Source organism: Leuciscus leuciscus, assembly GCF_965113295.1.
Source record: "Leuciscus leuciscus genome assembly, chromosome: 4".
Lineage (NCBI taxonomy): Eukaryota > Metazoa > Chordata > Actinopteri > Cypriniformes > Leuciscidae > Leuciscus > Leuciscus leuciscus.
Window position 1 is genome coordinate 11,727,251 of NC_138728.1, and position 13,650 is coordinate 11,740,900.

The 13,650-nt window shown below is 36.8% G+C and overlaps 2 protein-coding genes across 4 annotated transcripts in view; one reads left to right on the forward strand and one right to left on the reverse strand.

The window, feature by feature from the left end:
- Positions 1-162: 162 nt before the first annotated feature.
- irf5 (interferon regulatory factor 5) lies at positions 163-8,238 on the reverse strand. Its single transcript, XM_082166205.1, has 10 exons — positions 8,043-8,238; positions 6,376-6,495; positions 5,158-5,280; positions 3,908-4,094; positions 3,798-3,823; positions 3,676-3,703; positions 3,154-3,585; positions 1,984-2,373; positions 1,302-1,420; positions 163-585 (listed from the first exon to the last, which is right to left on the reverse strand). The coding sequence occupies exons 2-10, from the start codon at positions 6,424-6,426 to the stop codon at positions 397-399; spliced, it is 1,545 nt and encodes a 514-aa protein (XP_082022331.1). The 5' UTR covers positions 6,427-6,495; positions 8,043-8,238; the 3' UTR covers positions 163-396.
- Positions 8,239-8,303: 65 nt separating this feature from the next.
- Positions 8,304-13,650, forward strand: part of ccdc87 (coiled-coil domain containing 87) — a 10,142-nt gene continuing 4,795 nt past the window's right edge. The window contains exons 1-10 of one of the 3 annotated variants that reach the window (XM_082166202.1): positions 8,304-8,424; positions 8,623-10,134; positions 10,229-10,377; positions 10,873-11,123; positions 11,253-11,424; positions 11,495-11,588; positions 12,873-12,952; positions 13,050-13,204; positions 13,315-13,435; positions 13,533-13,650. The exon at positions 13,533-13,650 is cut by the window's right edge and continues 80 nt beyond it. In XM_082166202.1, the coding sequence (XP_082022328.1) occupies positions 10,128-10,134; positions 10,229-10,377; positions 10,873-11,123; positions 11,253-11,424; positions 11,495-11,588; positions 12,873-12,952; positions 13,050-13,204; positions 13,315-13,435; positions 13,533-13,650 (1,147 nt within the window). In that variant the 5' untranslated portion in view covers positions 8,304-8,424; positions 8,623-10,127. The other 2 variants (XM_082166203.1, XM_082166204.1) reach the window with 2 other exon arrangements.

Consider the following 13,650-nt stretch of genomic DNA (forward strand, 5'->3'; position numbering starts at 1 on the left):
GCGTAATGTTTGCAAGGAACTTGCTTGAATTATGAGTCTTAAATCTATGAGTGACAGCTTATTTAAGGTTTTAACAGAGTCAGAGTTGTACTAACGTCAAGTAGACTCTCAAATGTTCATTGGGTGAATCATACAGTGGTAACCTGATCATTCCAGCAACCATTTAAAATACTGCAATGGTATTTATTGAAATCTAACATTTTAAAAGACAAGTTAACCAAGACATAGAAAAAGAAAGAAAAAATGTGGGGAAAAAAAAAAAGTCAAAGAGGTCTGGTCCAATGGTGAGGGCACCTATATATATTCCAGTGTTCAAAGGTGCTGAAAGGACCTCCAATTTTGAGCAAGCAATAAACAAGATGGTGAAGGTAATGGAAACATGGGTTCCTCTTTCAGTTAGTGGATGTTCTGAGGCCAGTTCGGGTGTGTGTTTTGACTCTGCAACAGTCTATGGAGCTCTTTGAACTGCTCCACCGTCTGGTCTTTCAAGTCGGGGTTGGAGATCTGCAACCGAATGCTGTCTGTAGACCACGAAAGCTCGCCTGAAAACATCTCGGTAAGGATTCTTGCAACAACTGGAACAACCTAGAAAAAAAAAAAAAGACAGCATAAACTTTCAATAAGAGCAGATGCTGGGGGTTTTTTTTTGTGTGTGTGTGAAAATTGATATAGCAATCTATGCTAGGTTTGACAGTTGTTAAATTATAAAACAGTTGTGGTTCTGGATGTTGATTGGCTAATAGACACTATATAATAACAGCTATGACAATGTTGATTGTCTTAACTAAAATAACGGCTATGACGTGAAACATTTGTGCTAAATTGTGAAAACAATGCTGCACAATTTAGCAATATATCATGGTTTGCTAAGTTTGAAGAATGTTAAATGATAAAACACAGCACCAGTCCTGGATGCTGATTGGGTAAAATGCACTATCACACCTATGATGTGAAACATCTGTTCACCTAGTTAGAGCTTTGCTAAATTGTGAATACAACACGTCAAATTAGCAATACAATTTAGCAATATAGCATGGTTTGCTAGGTTTGAAGAACGCAGAATTCTAAAGCAGCTCTGGTTCTGGATGCTGACTGGCTACACTATATAGCAACATATATGATATGAAACCTGTTTATCTAGTTATAGCTACGCTATATTGTAAACAAAACAATGGCGTACGTCATTACTAACAACTCAATTTGGCAATACAGCACGGCCTTGTACACCTTCCTGCATAAATAAATGACTAGCGTCTTCACACTCCAAATGAAACCAACAAACATGGATTTCATCTTCACACCTGGACAATGATGAGCTTTTTCTCCTTGGGCTTTCTGTCTGGCCAGTCCTCACCGAAGCAGAAGTAGATCTCAAAAGGTGGTGGAGTTGGTGCCTCCCCTTTCTGATACAAAATGAGACCTGAGGGGGAAAAAACACACACGAAAACACTGAATTATCACATATCAAATCAACGCAATGATTTCAAGTGGTCACATGCATTTTTGGTGCCTTCTGTGAAGTTCATGCACGAGTTTGGAAATTATTTTTCCATATACTGAATTAAATGGAGTTGGGCAATTTCGTGTTTTCTCTTTTTCACTTCCCACCAAAGACAGGAAGTGTATGTAGCGCAAAATGCAGAGCAAAGGGTGTTGAATTGGCAGTTTATGTGTTTTGTCAATCTTGTGCTGCAACAGAGAATGAGTGTGAATTTTGTCGCCTCAATTTTTACATGCATCAAGTTTTACAGCTATTCTTCATCAACAGTACATACAGTGTGTCGATATTCAAAATTAGTCTGATCAATATTACTTCCACTATGATTCTTCCAAACTCTGAAACTTGAGGCTCAAATAAAATCCAGAGGTTGCCAATTGGAACATTGGATTGGAATTAAATGCTCAATTGTTTGTTATTGCTGTTATGCAGTCACAATAAATTTGACATCATAATCATTGAAATCCAAAACTGGTTCCTCTTACCCTGAAGGAAGTTGTTCAGACTGAAGACCCTTATCTTCATCTCTCTTTCCATTGGATTGGGCGGCCCCTGCTCAGGCACACCTGGCCCAGACCAGAACACTTTACACTGGCACAACCTGATGGCATAGATATCCTGTCCCCTGATCTCCAAAATCAGCCCTCGGTCCATCACATCCAGCAGATGATCGGTGTAGAACCTCTGCTTTTCGTTCGGGATCTCAGCGGTTCCTGGAAACAGTACCTGCTGAAGCGTGACTGGACCGAACAGCTCCACCTGCTCTGGTGTGGGTGCCAGGTTACCGTAGTAAAGTCTACAACCCTGAGGGTTACTGACAGTCAAAGAACCAGCTGTCCGACCCCTGTATTGGAACTTTATATCCAGATCAGTTACTAGAAGAGAAAAAGAGAATGACCATTTTATCATCATTCACTTCTTGGTTTTCTTTTCTTTTGTGGAACGCAAAAGATGTTTAGAAGAATGTTGATGCTGCTCTTTTCCAAAAAATTAAAGTGAATGGCAATAAAGAGCAAATAAAATAGTACAAAGGGAATTGTAAAAGTGGTCCGTATGACTTCCAAGTCTTCTGGAGCCATATGTAAGGTTTGTGTGAGAAACAAATAAAACTTTATATTAATAACTGATTATTTTCTTAACAGCTCACAAATTTAACAAACCTTTTTGTATCTGGTGTATCAAGAAGTGTTAGGCCAGGTTTGACATCAATGATGCCAGATGTCAATGATGCCAAACATCATTGTAACCAATCATGATGTGCCAAAATTGAAAATGCACATAATTAAATAGCAATGATTTTTTGTCATTTTGGTCACCATTAACTTACATTGTATGGAAAAGAGCAGCATGAACATCCAGCCTAAAATTCTCCTTTTGTGGTCTTTAAAATGACATGAGGGTGTATGATGACAGACCTTTCATTTTTGGATCAAGTATTTCTTAAATAAAAGATTCTCAGTCCAACAAATGAAATTTTGATAATACAGCCAAGGTGTGCACCATATGTTGTGCCTCTATGCACGCCTCTTGCAAAGTCATTTATCATCAGCATTACTCAAAATAAGAGGGTGGGACTAGACTTTTTCTGAGATTTAGGTATGTCTTCATCATAAATTGCAACATTAATCCAGAATAACAAGGCATTAGAGGCTTACAGGGCAACATGTGTGGACTGCTCAGCAGCTCTGAGATGCAGGGATGAATCTGGTTCTCCGCTTGAGATGGCACCTCTTGCATTGGGGTGTCCACTATGGTTGGAGGGCCAACAGAATGAGAGACTACATCCTGAAGAACAGGAGGCGGAATGACTCCAGACCCCATTTCCATACCATTCGAGAGTCCTCCACAATGAACGGGATATGATCCCTGCTCAATTTTGATTGCACTGTGACTGGAAAATTCAGAAGGTCCTGTGCCGGGCTGGGCAAGATGAGTGGTCATAGGAGCACCTCCGTTGGGGTTATTATGGATAATTTCTCCTAAAAGGTTCATTTGAGGGTTATGGTGGGCAGTATTATAGCCATCGCCAACAGAAGATGTGAACGGAACGTCAACTCTAGGAGGATATGCTGAGTAGCTGGAAGGGTCTATCGGAAAATATAATTATAATTTTTAGTTTTAGATTTATATTATAAAAAATGTTTTCCCAAATGACATCTACTTTGACGAAATCTTACCAATGGAGAGTTTGACAAAGTTTTGCAGCTGAAATGAAAAGAAAAAAAAAATCATGATGATTTTGCCATTTATTTATCTTAACAGTTATTCAAGCTATTCATGCATAATCTTCAGCACTTACCTCTTCTTCCTCATCCTCTCCAGCATCTAAAATCAACAAAAGAAGAGATGATTTATTAGCTCATCCATTTGTTATCCCTCACTGACTAGGCATGCGTTCCGGGTCTTTACCTCCATTGACTGACTGGTCGCACACCTCATAGATCTTATAAGGCTGGACGGGGGTGTCCTTAGTGCCATCATAGTGGAGTCCGAACTCTCTGCTTTTGTTAAGTGCACAGCGGAGGTTAGCCTTCCATTTTGCTGGATCTGGCTCATCTACTCCTTCCTGGTACTTGCCTGTTTCCAGAGCCCAAGCCTGCAGAGCAAAATGAGTGAATGAAGGGATGCTTATGGGAAATGTCTAGACATGTCTTGTCCCTTTCTTTTTTTAAATAGACAATGGCCTGGTTTCACAGACAGGGCTTAGATTAGGCCTTGGTTAAATTAGGATATTTAAGTAGCTTTTATGAATGTGCCTTACAAAATACATTACTGGTGTGCATCTTGAGACAAAACAATGGCACTAACATATTTTAAGATAGGTCAGTGCAAGCTGCTTTCAGTTAAGACAGCTCAAACATGTATTTTAGTCTGGGACTAGGCATAAACCTTGTCTGTAAAACTAGGCAAATGGGTGTTAAGTTAAGTTTCAGTCCATTTCGAGTGTAATGAGGGGGTGGGGAATTCCTATTCTAACATTTGATTGGGCAAAATCTGCATAGTGCAGGATGAGTCAATATATTTGGTCTGTTTCCAGAAAGACTAAACCTGTTGATTTTAAAGCATATCCCAGCTAACTGTGGAGTTTGTGAATACACTGTGCATAAAGACGCAACAAAACCGCCAAGAAAACTCTAATTTTGCTTTGACAGGGTCTTTAACCTCAAGGTTCTAAACTTTTCATGACTTCCTCTTAAAATCTTGCTGCAGTTAAGTCATGTGGAATTGAAACTCCATTTTTAGTTCTCGAAAAGAGTGGTTTCAAAAGTACTGAAAAGCCTATCTTTGAACACATCACTAGAACTTGTAAATACAGACATTTAAGAGTTCAATGTTCTGCAATAGACATTGTTTTTAAAAGCATGCGAGACAGCGGTTCACTTTTCAATCATTTTCTGTTATTGCAAGTAATCAATTCTGAAAAGTGAAACTAGTAGGCATTTCCGTATATTGAAACTCTAAAGCAGCCCAAAATGTCCCCCTTGTTCTAACTTTAGAACAGAATGAGGGTTGTGACAAAGAATGTACCCTCAGCATCCAGGTGACAATCTTAGGTTGGTGTTGAATTGAAGCTCATATTATGGGTAAAAATACTATTGCAACATCCACAAAAAGGGTTATAAAAACAGCACGGGTGATGCCAAAACCATATGATTCACCTTAAATATAGTGTTCTCCTCTTCCAGGGTAGGCATATGACGGGTGGCGTGTCTCCATGGGATCCGGAACAGTCTGCGCTCTTGATTGAGCCAGTGCAGTCCTGGGTATTTCCCACTGTTAATCTGGTGGAGTGAGAAATGTTTACTTTACTAATGTAGAACTTGCTCAGGATGTCAAGATTTCAAATGATATTCCTTCTATTATTCCCTCCATTTTAGATGCTGATATCTGGAAGTGCTGGATGGGTGAAAAAGCAAGATGGCAGCCGGACACCGATACCTTTCCAGTCTTTTGCATTGATGATGAGGTAAAGATTATATCAAGTGTTTGAAACAGGGGTATGGTACATCCCCAGTGTGGTTTTATGAATCTCTTTGTTGGTTTGGAAATATGGTTAAACTATTCTGACACATTTTTTTTTTCCATTTACTCAACTCACAAATTAGCGTTACATAGAAAGCATACAGTGACCAGAGACTTTTAAGTTAAAAAGAAAAAGAGACAAAAATACCCATTTTGGTGGGGTTTAGCAATAAATTAAATTTAGCAAAATTTCAGGAACTTTCAAAGGCTAAAAAATAGCGCCAATAGTGAAGCGATGCAGGAAGCACTGTTCTGTGTTCACACAGAAATCACTTTCAAACCAAGCAGGTTTTTTTTTTCTTTTTTTTTTTCAGCACAGCGAATTCAGGGTGTTGCGAACTCTGCGTGGGGAAACCTTTAGTCCTCAAGAGAAAATCTCAATTGCGTGGATTCCTATTGACTTCACTGGATTTCACAATTCTGCAAATACACACCTTTAAAACAAATTATAGGTGTCAAAGTAGTCTTTCCAACTTTTGCGCTATGTTATGTTTCTGATGTCATCTGAGGAAAAGACTGAAATTTAAGTCGTTATCCACTGAAAAACGTACCCTCTGCTGTAGAACTCATATCATTTGCGTATGCACATATTTAAAAACTGCTGTGTCATGACTGGTCATCTGACGTGAGAATAAATGCAAATGGCATAATAAGAGTCATTAGAACTACTTTCATGGTGTTTTTTGTTCATGTATAGGCCTAGAGCTTTACCTGGTCATCGTTCACTGTTAAATGTTCCAACTAAGAAAGTCATACAGGTTTGGAATGACATGAGGGTAAGTAAATGATGCCAGGATTATAATTTTTATCCATCATCAAAAAGGTTACAAAGTGATTAATAGATCACAATTCACCTGTGCCAGCAGCCATGGCTTCAGACGAATCCTCCGTGGTTGACCACTCATGGTGCTGGAGAACGAGGGGGTCGGAGGAGGTGGGAATGTGAACACTTATTTTGGTCAGCAATTATAGCACTGGGTCAAAAAAATTACAAAAAGGGAATAGTTACATAGTTGACATGATTTAGTCTGAAAGTCGGCAACTATTAGAGAAGAACATAATTAAAAGTTGAATCTGCAAAGTTGGCACAACCGAAGAATGCTGAGATGGACAAGCTGAAATAACATCTTATACAACAACAACACAATTAGGGCAATTTTAGGCCAATAAGTCGAATAAATCTTTAACACAAAAGCAGCACAATGACAAATGTGACAAGACGTGAGCCTTCAGGCCTGCTATAAAAGCAGGTGCTTGTGGGAAAACAGAAAGCATGTGGGATGTGGGTATTTAGTTTTTTTAAAAGCTCAGTTCAGGGGAGGTCATGTTACCACTGTAAATAAACGGCAACATGACTGAGCACAATAACAGCCAAGATCGAACGCCACCATTAGCGCAGTCTGCTTCTATAGGGGGGAAAAGGCCAAGGTGTTGTTGTGATAGCTGTGTATCTGACTTCTGCAGAAATGAAAAAGAGGCTGTGAAACTTTCAAGGCCATTTCTTATTAAACACACTGACAGTCATGAGACTCCATGTGAGCTTTTTTAATGAGTGTTAAAAAGTGTCCTGATATTGCACTCCCATAAAGGAAGTTCTACATACTACCAAATGCATTCATTATGAATTGATGAGGAACAATTATTAACCAAATGCTAAAAGAGTATTTATTTTTATTTGGTGTACGACAGAGAAGTAGGTGAAGTTCCTAAATAAAGAAAATCTGTTCAGTGTTCTCCAATTAAGTTCCTTTAACTCTCCATTGCACGGTGTTATCTCTATAGGTAACAAACCCAGTTCTCCACTTTTCGAGCATATAATAGGGTTAACAATGAAGGTCCCCCAAAAAGCTATTTTTATTTATTTTTCATCCATAAAAAAATACAAATAAAATAAAATGGAACTATTTAGAGTCAAATAAATTATGTTTATGTTATGAGATATTGCTAAAAGCAACAATGTGCGTCTCAACATTTAAGTAAAATTAAGGCAAAACATTAAAAGTAAATAGAGATAATTCTATTAGATACCATCAGCAGTTAAAGCTTTTTTTATTTTTATTCACCCACTTTCTTTTCAGATATAAAAAAAAAAAAAAATGTTTTAACTTATTATTATTTAATTTATTTTCATTGTCACCTCATTTCCTTCCTAAAATAATCATTTATTTATTTTAAATTTTTATTTATATAGCCTATTTTCTGTTTTTAGATTTTAGTAATGAGGTCAAATGTATGCAAATAAAACTTTAAATAGCTTTGGTTTTAAAGTACAAGCAAAAGATAAGGGTTGGATATTGACTAATATTATGCTTTTAAAGTTAATAACATGCAAATACACACAAAAGATACACATAGCTAAGTACTCAAGAAATCACAATGTTGCCAGTACGCCCATTTAATTCCCACCTGTCCAAAAATAACACGCGCCGAGAGCTTCTTAAACCACATTTTAAACGACAAAACCATCCAGAATCAATGCCCCTGTAAATTTTGCACGTTAAACAAACCTAAAATCACTTACCTGCAGTGAAAAGTATCCAAACTTTGTATCGGGCTCAGTTCAGCGGTTACCTGACGGGCTCATATAGATCAGGTGAGGTTCAGATCCGCGTAGGTTCGTCCTCTCGGCTCCAGCAAATCAAATGGCCGTGGACTAGGACTGACTGATCACGGCTCTCCAGGAGGACTCTCTCATATCCATGTTGTTTTACTAGCATGAGACGACAGAAACGTATTTGCAGAAGTAGAACAGGTACCACCCTTCCGGATGACAGGGGCTAATGTAAACGGAAGTGGTGTGTGTTTGATTTTTCATGCATGCCCTGTGTGACCCTGTGTTGTAGTGTTTAGCATTTGACAACAAGAAAATGCCATAAGTCATATCATTAGGCAAAATAAGAGAGGTAAATACTATTTTTATTAGACTGTTTGTGCTGTTTTTGTTTTGTTTTATCCCATTAGTGCAGAATGTATTAACTGTAAACATTCACCAAATAAGCCAAATGACAGAAATACAAAAATGCTCATTTAATAAGACTGTTCTTAGGCTATATTAAGTGTTGTTTAGACTTTAAACTGCAATGCGTTTATTTGTTCACTAGGTGGGTTCTGTGACTGTTGGTATTTGTTGAGACGTCATGTGACCAAAGGGGATCGAAAGGGAGTGACAGAGGGTTGTTATTGTTTTGTTTTTAGGCTATTCATTTATTCATTTTTTTCTTCTTGAATTATTTATTTCTTATATTATACTGTTGATTATTTTTTCTATGTGTTGTAGTCTACATTTGTTCAATACTTTATACTATATGTCGGAAATTACTATTATCATGTTCATTGTTTGTAATGTGTGTGACAGGGGTCCGCGGAAAAGTCTAGGGAAAAACTACTAGAAAGAAATAATAAGATTAGAATAAATAAGTAAACTAGATTAATGAATAAAAATGTGATTTTAATAAAAACATATTAGTTAGTTATTATTCTATGAAATAGATTAAATTATATTAAAATAAATAAACAAATAAACAATATATTTAACAGTACATTACTACTATAGTGTGTGTACGTGTGTGTGTGTATATATATATATATATATATATAAACACATTTTGGAATCATAGGCCTAATATACAATTTTCAGTGTATAAAATGGGTGTTTATAAAAGACACCTTTTTAGGATGGGGTCCGTGGCATCTAAAAGATTAAAAACACCTGCATTAGACTAGCATAGAAGTGTAGATTACCATATGAGCATGGTATACTTTTTTGTTTTGTTTTTATCAAGAATAAACAGCATTTTAATTCGTTTTTATTTTTTTATTAATATAAATGTGCATGCAGTTTTATGAGTTCGTGTTAGTGAAAAGACTGCATTAAATATTCTGGTTTTAAATTAATTCCAAGAGTATTTAAATGAAATAAGGAAAAAGAAAAGAAAAAAAGTTAAAAAGTGATTCATAATGGTGGTTCCGAGTTTGCGCAATTACGTTGTGCGTGACCGTGCGTCACCTGCGTTTCCAGGGGAACGTGACTCGTTAGGACTCTGGCGTGGTGGTGGAAGTATTCAGTCTCTTTGTTACATTCAATAAATATTTTTCTAACAATTTTTCTTTTGATCTTAAAACGATCCTAGACTATAGCCTAATTAATGCGTCTGTTTTTTAATCCGGTGCATTGTCACGTTAAACTTGACTCGTATTGTTGTTGTGACAGAAATCAGGTCACATTCATTGATGTGCACCAGGTTTAAACCTAAAAATATATTTATTTATTTTTGCACCTTAAATGTTGTTCTATGAATGCTGAAAAGTTAGTTTTCAAATTAGACCTTATTATTCTTATTATTTGGTTTGACTAAGTTTGTAAGGCTTAAAAGTGTCAAACTTTGCAGTTTATTTAATTAATTTGTTCAGTAGGTTACATAAGACTGCAAGACATTTCTCTAGCGTAATGTCTTCAACCTCATTTTTTTGAGAATGACTGGGGAAATAACAAGCACACACACACAGGTTTGCTAGAAACATCAAAAGTTTGGATCTCCAAATGATGGTCCACAATCAAGAGGTTTAGAACCTTCTGGGACCTCTTTGTCACATCAATGGTGACAGGATGACAGGTTAGTACGTTCTTCACAAGCTTTCACTCGTTAATTCATTCTTGAAGTTTTGATATCAATATACAGTATTGCTGATTTACAAATTCATCTTCAGACAGGTCTAAGGTCAGATCAGAATCGTCAGCTGATAAAAAGGATGAAAGCATTCCAACCTCTTTGACACAGTTGTGCAAACAGCTGGAGGAGAGAATCATCCAGAAATCACAATATTACACCATCTGCCATGAAGACAGAGAGTCTCTGGTCAGTCTCAAACAGATTTTCAGATATTCATCATCTGAAGTATTTTGCACCGTACAGTAGGACCTAATACAGATGAAATTTTATCAGATTGGATTCTCCTAATCCACCAAAAGCATCATATGCCTAGAAGTTCTCATGCTGTTTTTTGACAATTAAATAGAGACTTAGAGGGACTTTTCATATGTTTAGGTCAAAATACATTTGTGCATTTGATTTCTATTCTCTTAATTCCTCATTTTTTCCCTCTTTTCTCTTGATGTTTATTGCTGTTCTTTATTAGATGTATGATATGTTATGTTTTTATGATTGTAATTATATTATTTCTCATGCATATAAAATATAGAGAGAAAATAAAGCCAAAACAAACAGATGTTGAGTTGTACAGTTAGAGTTTATGCAGTCAATCTCAAACTTAAAATACTCCCAGAAGTATGAATTGTTTTTTTAAACGAGTTTACATAATAAATCTCTTTTCTTTTTGCTTTTGACCTTCAGACTGCAGTGTTGACCTCTGAGCTGGGTCTGATCTGGCAGAACCTGAAAAGCCCATCTGTGGACACCACACTGTCCCAGGAAGAGAAAGTGCAGCTGAACTGCCAGATGTTCAGTGAAGTGCTGCACATCTGTGAGCAGCTGTTTCTTCAATACGTGCAGCTGACGAAAACTCTACAGAGGCGAGGTCTCTTTAGTGACTGTGCTAATCGCAGAAGGGTGGCAGCTCAGCTCGCTATGGACTGTACCAGACTGTAAGTGCTACTCTTTTTATCTAAATTACAGAGACTTTAACAGGCTTTGATCCCATGAAATAGCCCATTTGATGACATATAGTGTGGCATTGCTTATTCACTGTAGATTGTGACTGTTTCTATTTACAGCTTGAATGTTAGCTCTATAAAATGCAGGATTGTCACAGGAATCAAGGCTGCACGGAGGGCCAGAACAAGTGCTGTTACACAGAAGAAGACACTACAAACATGCTCTGATAGTATGGAGAGGTCCATGACGGGCACACCACGGGAAAAAGCTGTGGAGGATGACCTCAAGGAGGTGTGTTTGTGTGCATGCGTGTTGTAAAGAGAGATGGTAAGGTCAAATTAATACGTTTCTATGTGTCCAGATTCAGGAGAAAATCGGGGAGCTGGATCTGCAACATGTGTATGATCTCCTGCCCTGCCAAATGAAGCCAATCTTCTGTAAGACAGACACACAGTGTATGGCAAGATACACAGATACATTTAGGGATAGTTTACTCACCCTCATACGTTTGTTGTTCCAAACCTGCAATGTTGTTTTGGTTGATAGATAGATAGATAGATAGATAGATAGATAGATAGATAGATAGATAGATAGATAGATAGATAGATAGATACTGTAGATAGATAGATAGATACTGTGATAGATAGATAGATACTGTAGATAGATAGATAGATACTGTAGATAGATAGATAGATACTGTAGATAGATAGATACTGTAGATAGATACTATAGATAGATAGATAGATAGATAGATAGATAGATAGATAGATAGATAATAAATAAAGGTGAGTAAGATAGATAGATAAGTAAAGGTGAGTGAGTAATAGATAGATAGATAGATAGATAATGTAGATAGATACTGTAGATAGATAGATACTGTAGATAGATAATAAATAAAGGTGAGTAAGATAGATAGATAAGTAAAGGTGAGTGAGTAATAGATAGATAGATAGATAGATAGATAGATAGATAGATACTGTAGATAGATAGATACTGTAGATAGATAGATAAGTAAAGGTGAGTGAGTAATAGATAGATAGATAGATAGATAGATAGATACAGTAGATAGATAGATAGATAATGTAGATAGATAGATAGATACTGTAGATAGATAGATAGATAGATAGATAGATAGATAGAAAAATGAGTAATAGATAGATAGATAGATAGATAGATAATGTAGATAGATAAATAGATAGATAGATACTGTAGATAGATAGATAGATAGATAGATAGATAGATACTGTAGATAGATAGATACTGTAGATAGATAGATACAGTAGATAGATAGATAATGTAGATAGATAGATAGATACTGTAGATAGATAGATAGATAGATAATGTAGATAGATAGATAGATACTGTAGATAGATAGATAGATAGATAGATACTGTAGATAGATAGATAGATAGATAGATAGATAGATAGATAGATAGATAGATAAGTAAAGGTGAGTGAGTAATAGATAGATAGATACTGTAGATAATGTAGATAGATAAATAGATAGATAGATAGATAGATACTGTAGATAGATAGATAGATAGATAGATAGATAGATAGATAGATAGATAGATAGATAGATAGATAGATAGATAGATAGATAGATAGATAGATAGATAGATAGATAGATTAGAAAATTAGATGACAGAATGTAATTTTTGAATGAACTATCCCTTTAAAGTGATGGGTTATAATTCAGGAAATTAGATCAGGACACTATCATTTATGCATGTGTCCAGGTTCCACAGCCCACATGGCCAGTATCCCGACACAAGAGCAGGATCAGAGTCCCACTCAAAACCGGTTGTTCCCAATGAAGGTGACCAGGTCTTTTTAAACAATTGCACTGCACAAATTCAATACTGTAACTTTTCAAGTAGTAGCCTGCTTCACAATGTGTCCTTTCGCCCTCTCAGGGATGTCATTCCATGCCTGACCTACAGAGGGAGACCCTGCTGGAGGAGCTGGAGATAAAGCTGCCGAATCGGCCTCCATCCCCATTGGTCCTACTGTCCACAGATCCTCCCTCCAGCCTGGAGAAACGCATCAGTCCTGGGGAGGATCTGAGGAGGTTGGGCTGTTACAAAATACCCATACAACATATAAATCACAGTGTCTATGTGCATGAGTAATCGGAACTGAAACTGCATTCGTGCGTGTGTGTTTTTTGTTTTTTTTTAGATTATTAAAAGAAAGCGATAACAAGGATGACAGTATTTGTGAGACAGATCTGTGCCCACTTATAGAAACCATGATCTGTTATAATTCTAGCAGACTACAAAGGCTCAAACAAAGACTACAGGTACAGAAATAAACTCACTACAGCCATAATCGTGTGCAGTATACCTGAGCCATCTGCAAATGCCATTTACAGTTGTTTCACGGGCATTTCTTTCTAGAAAATAATGGAGGAAGAAGAGGAAACAAAGAAGCACAAAGTTATTGTGAAGAAACCTTCACACACACATAGAGATGTGGCCATAGTGGCGGTTTCACCTCACACCATTGTGCGCATGG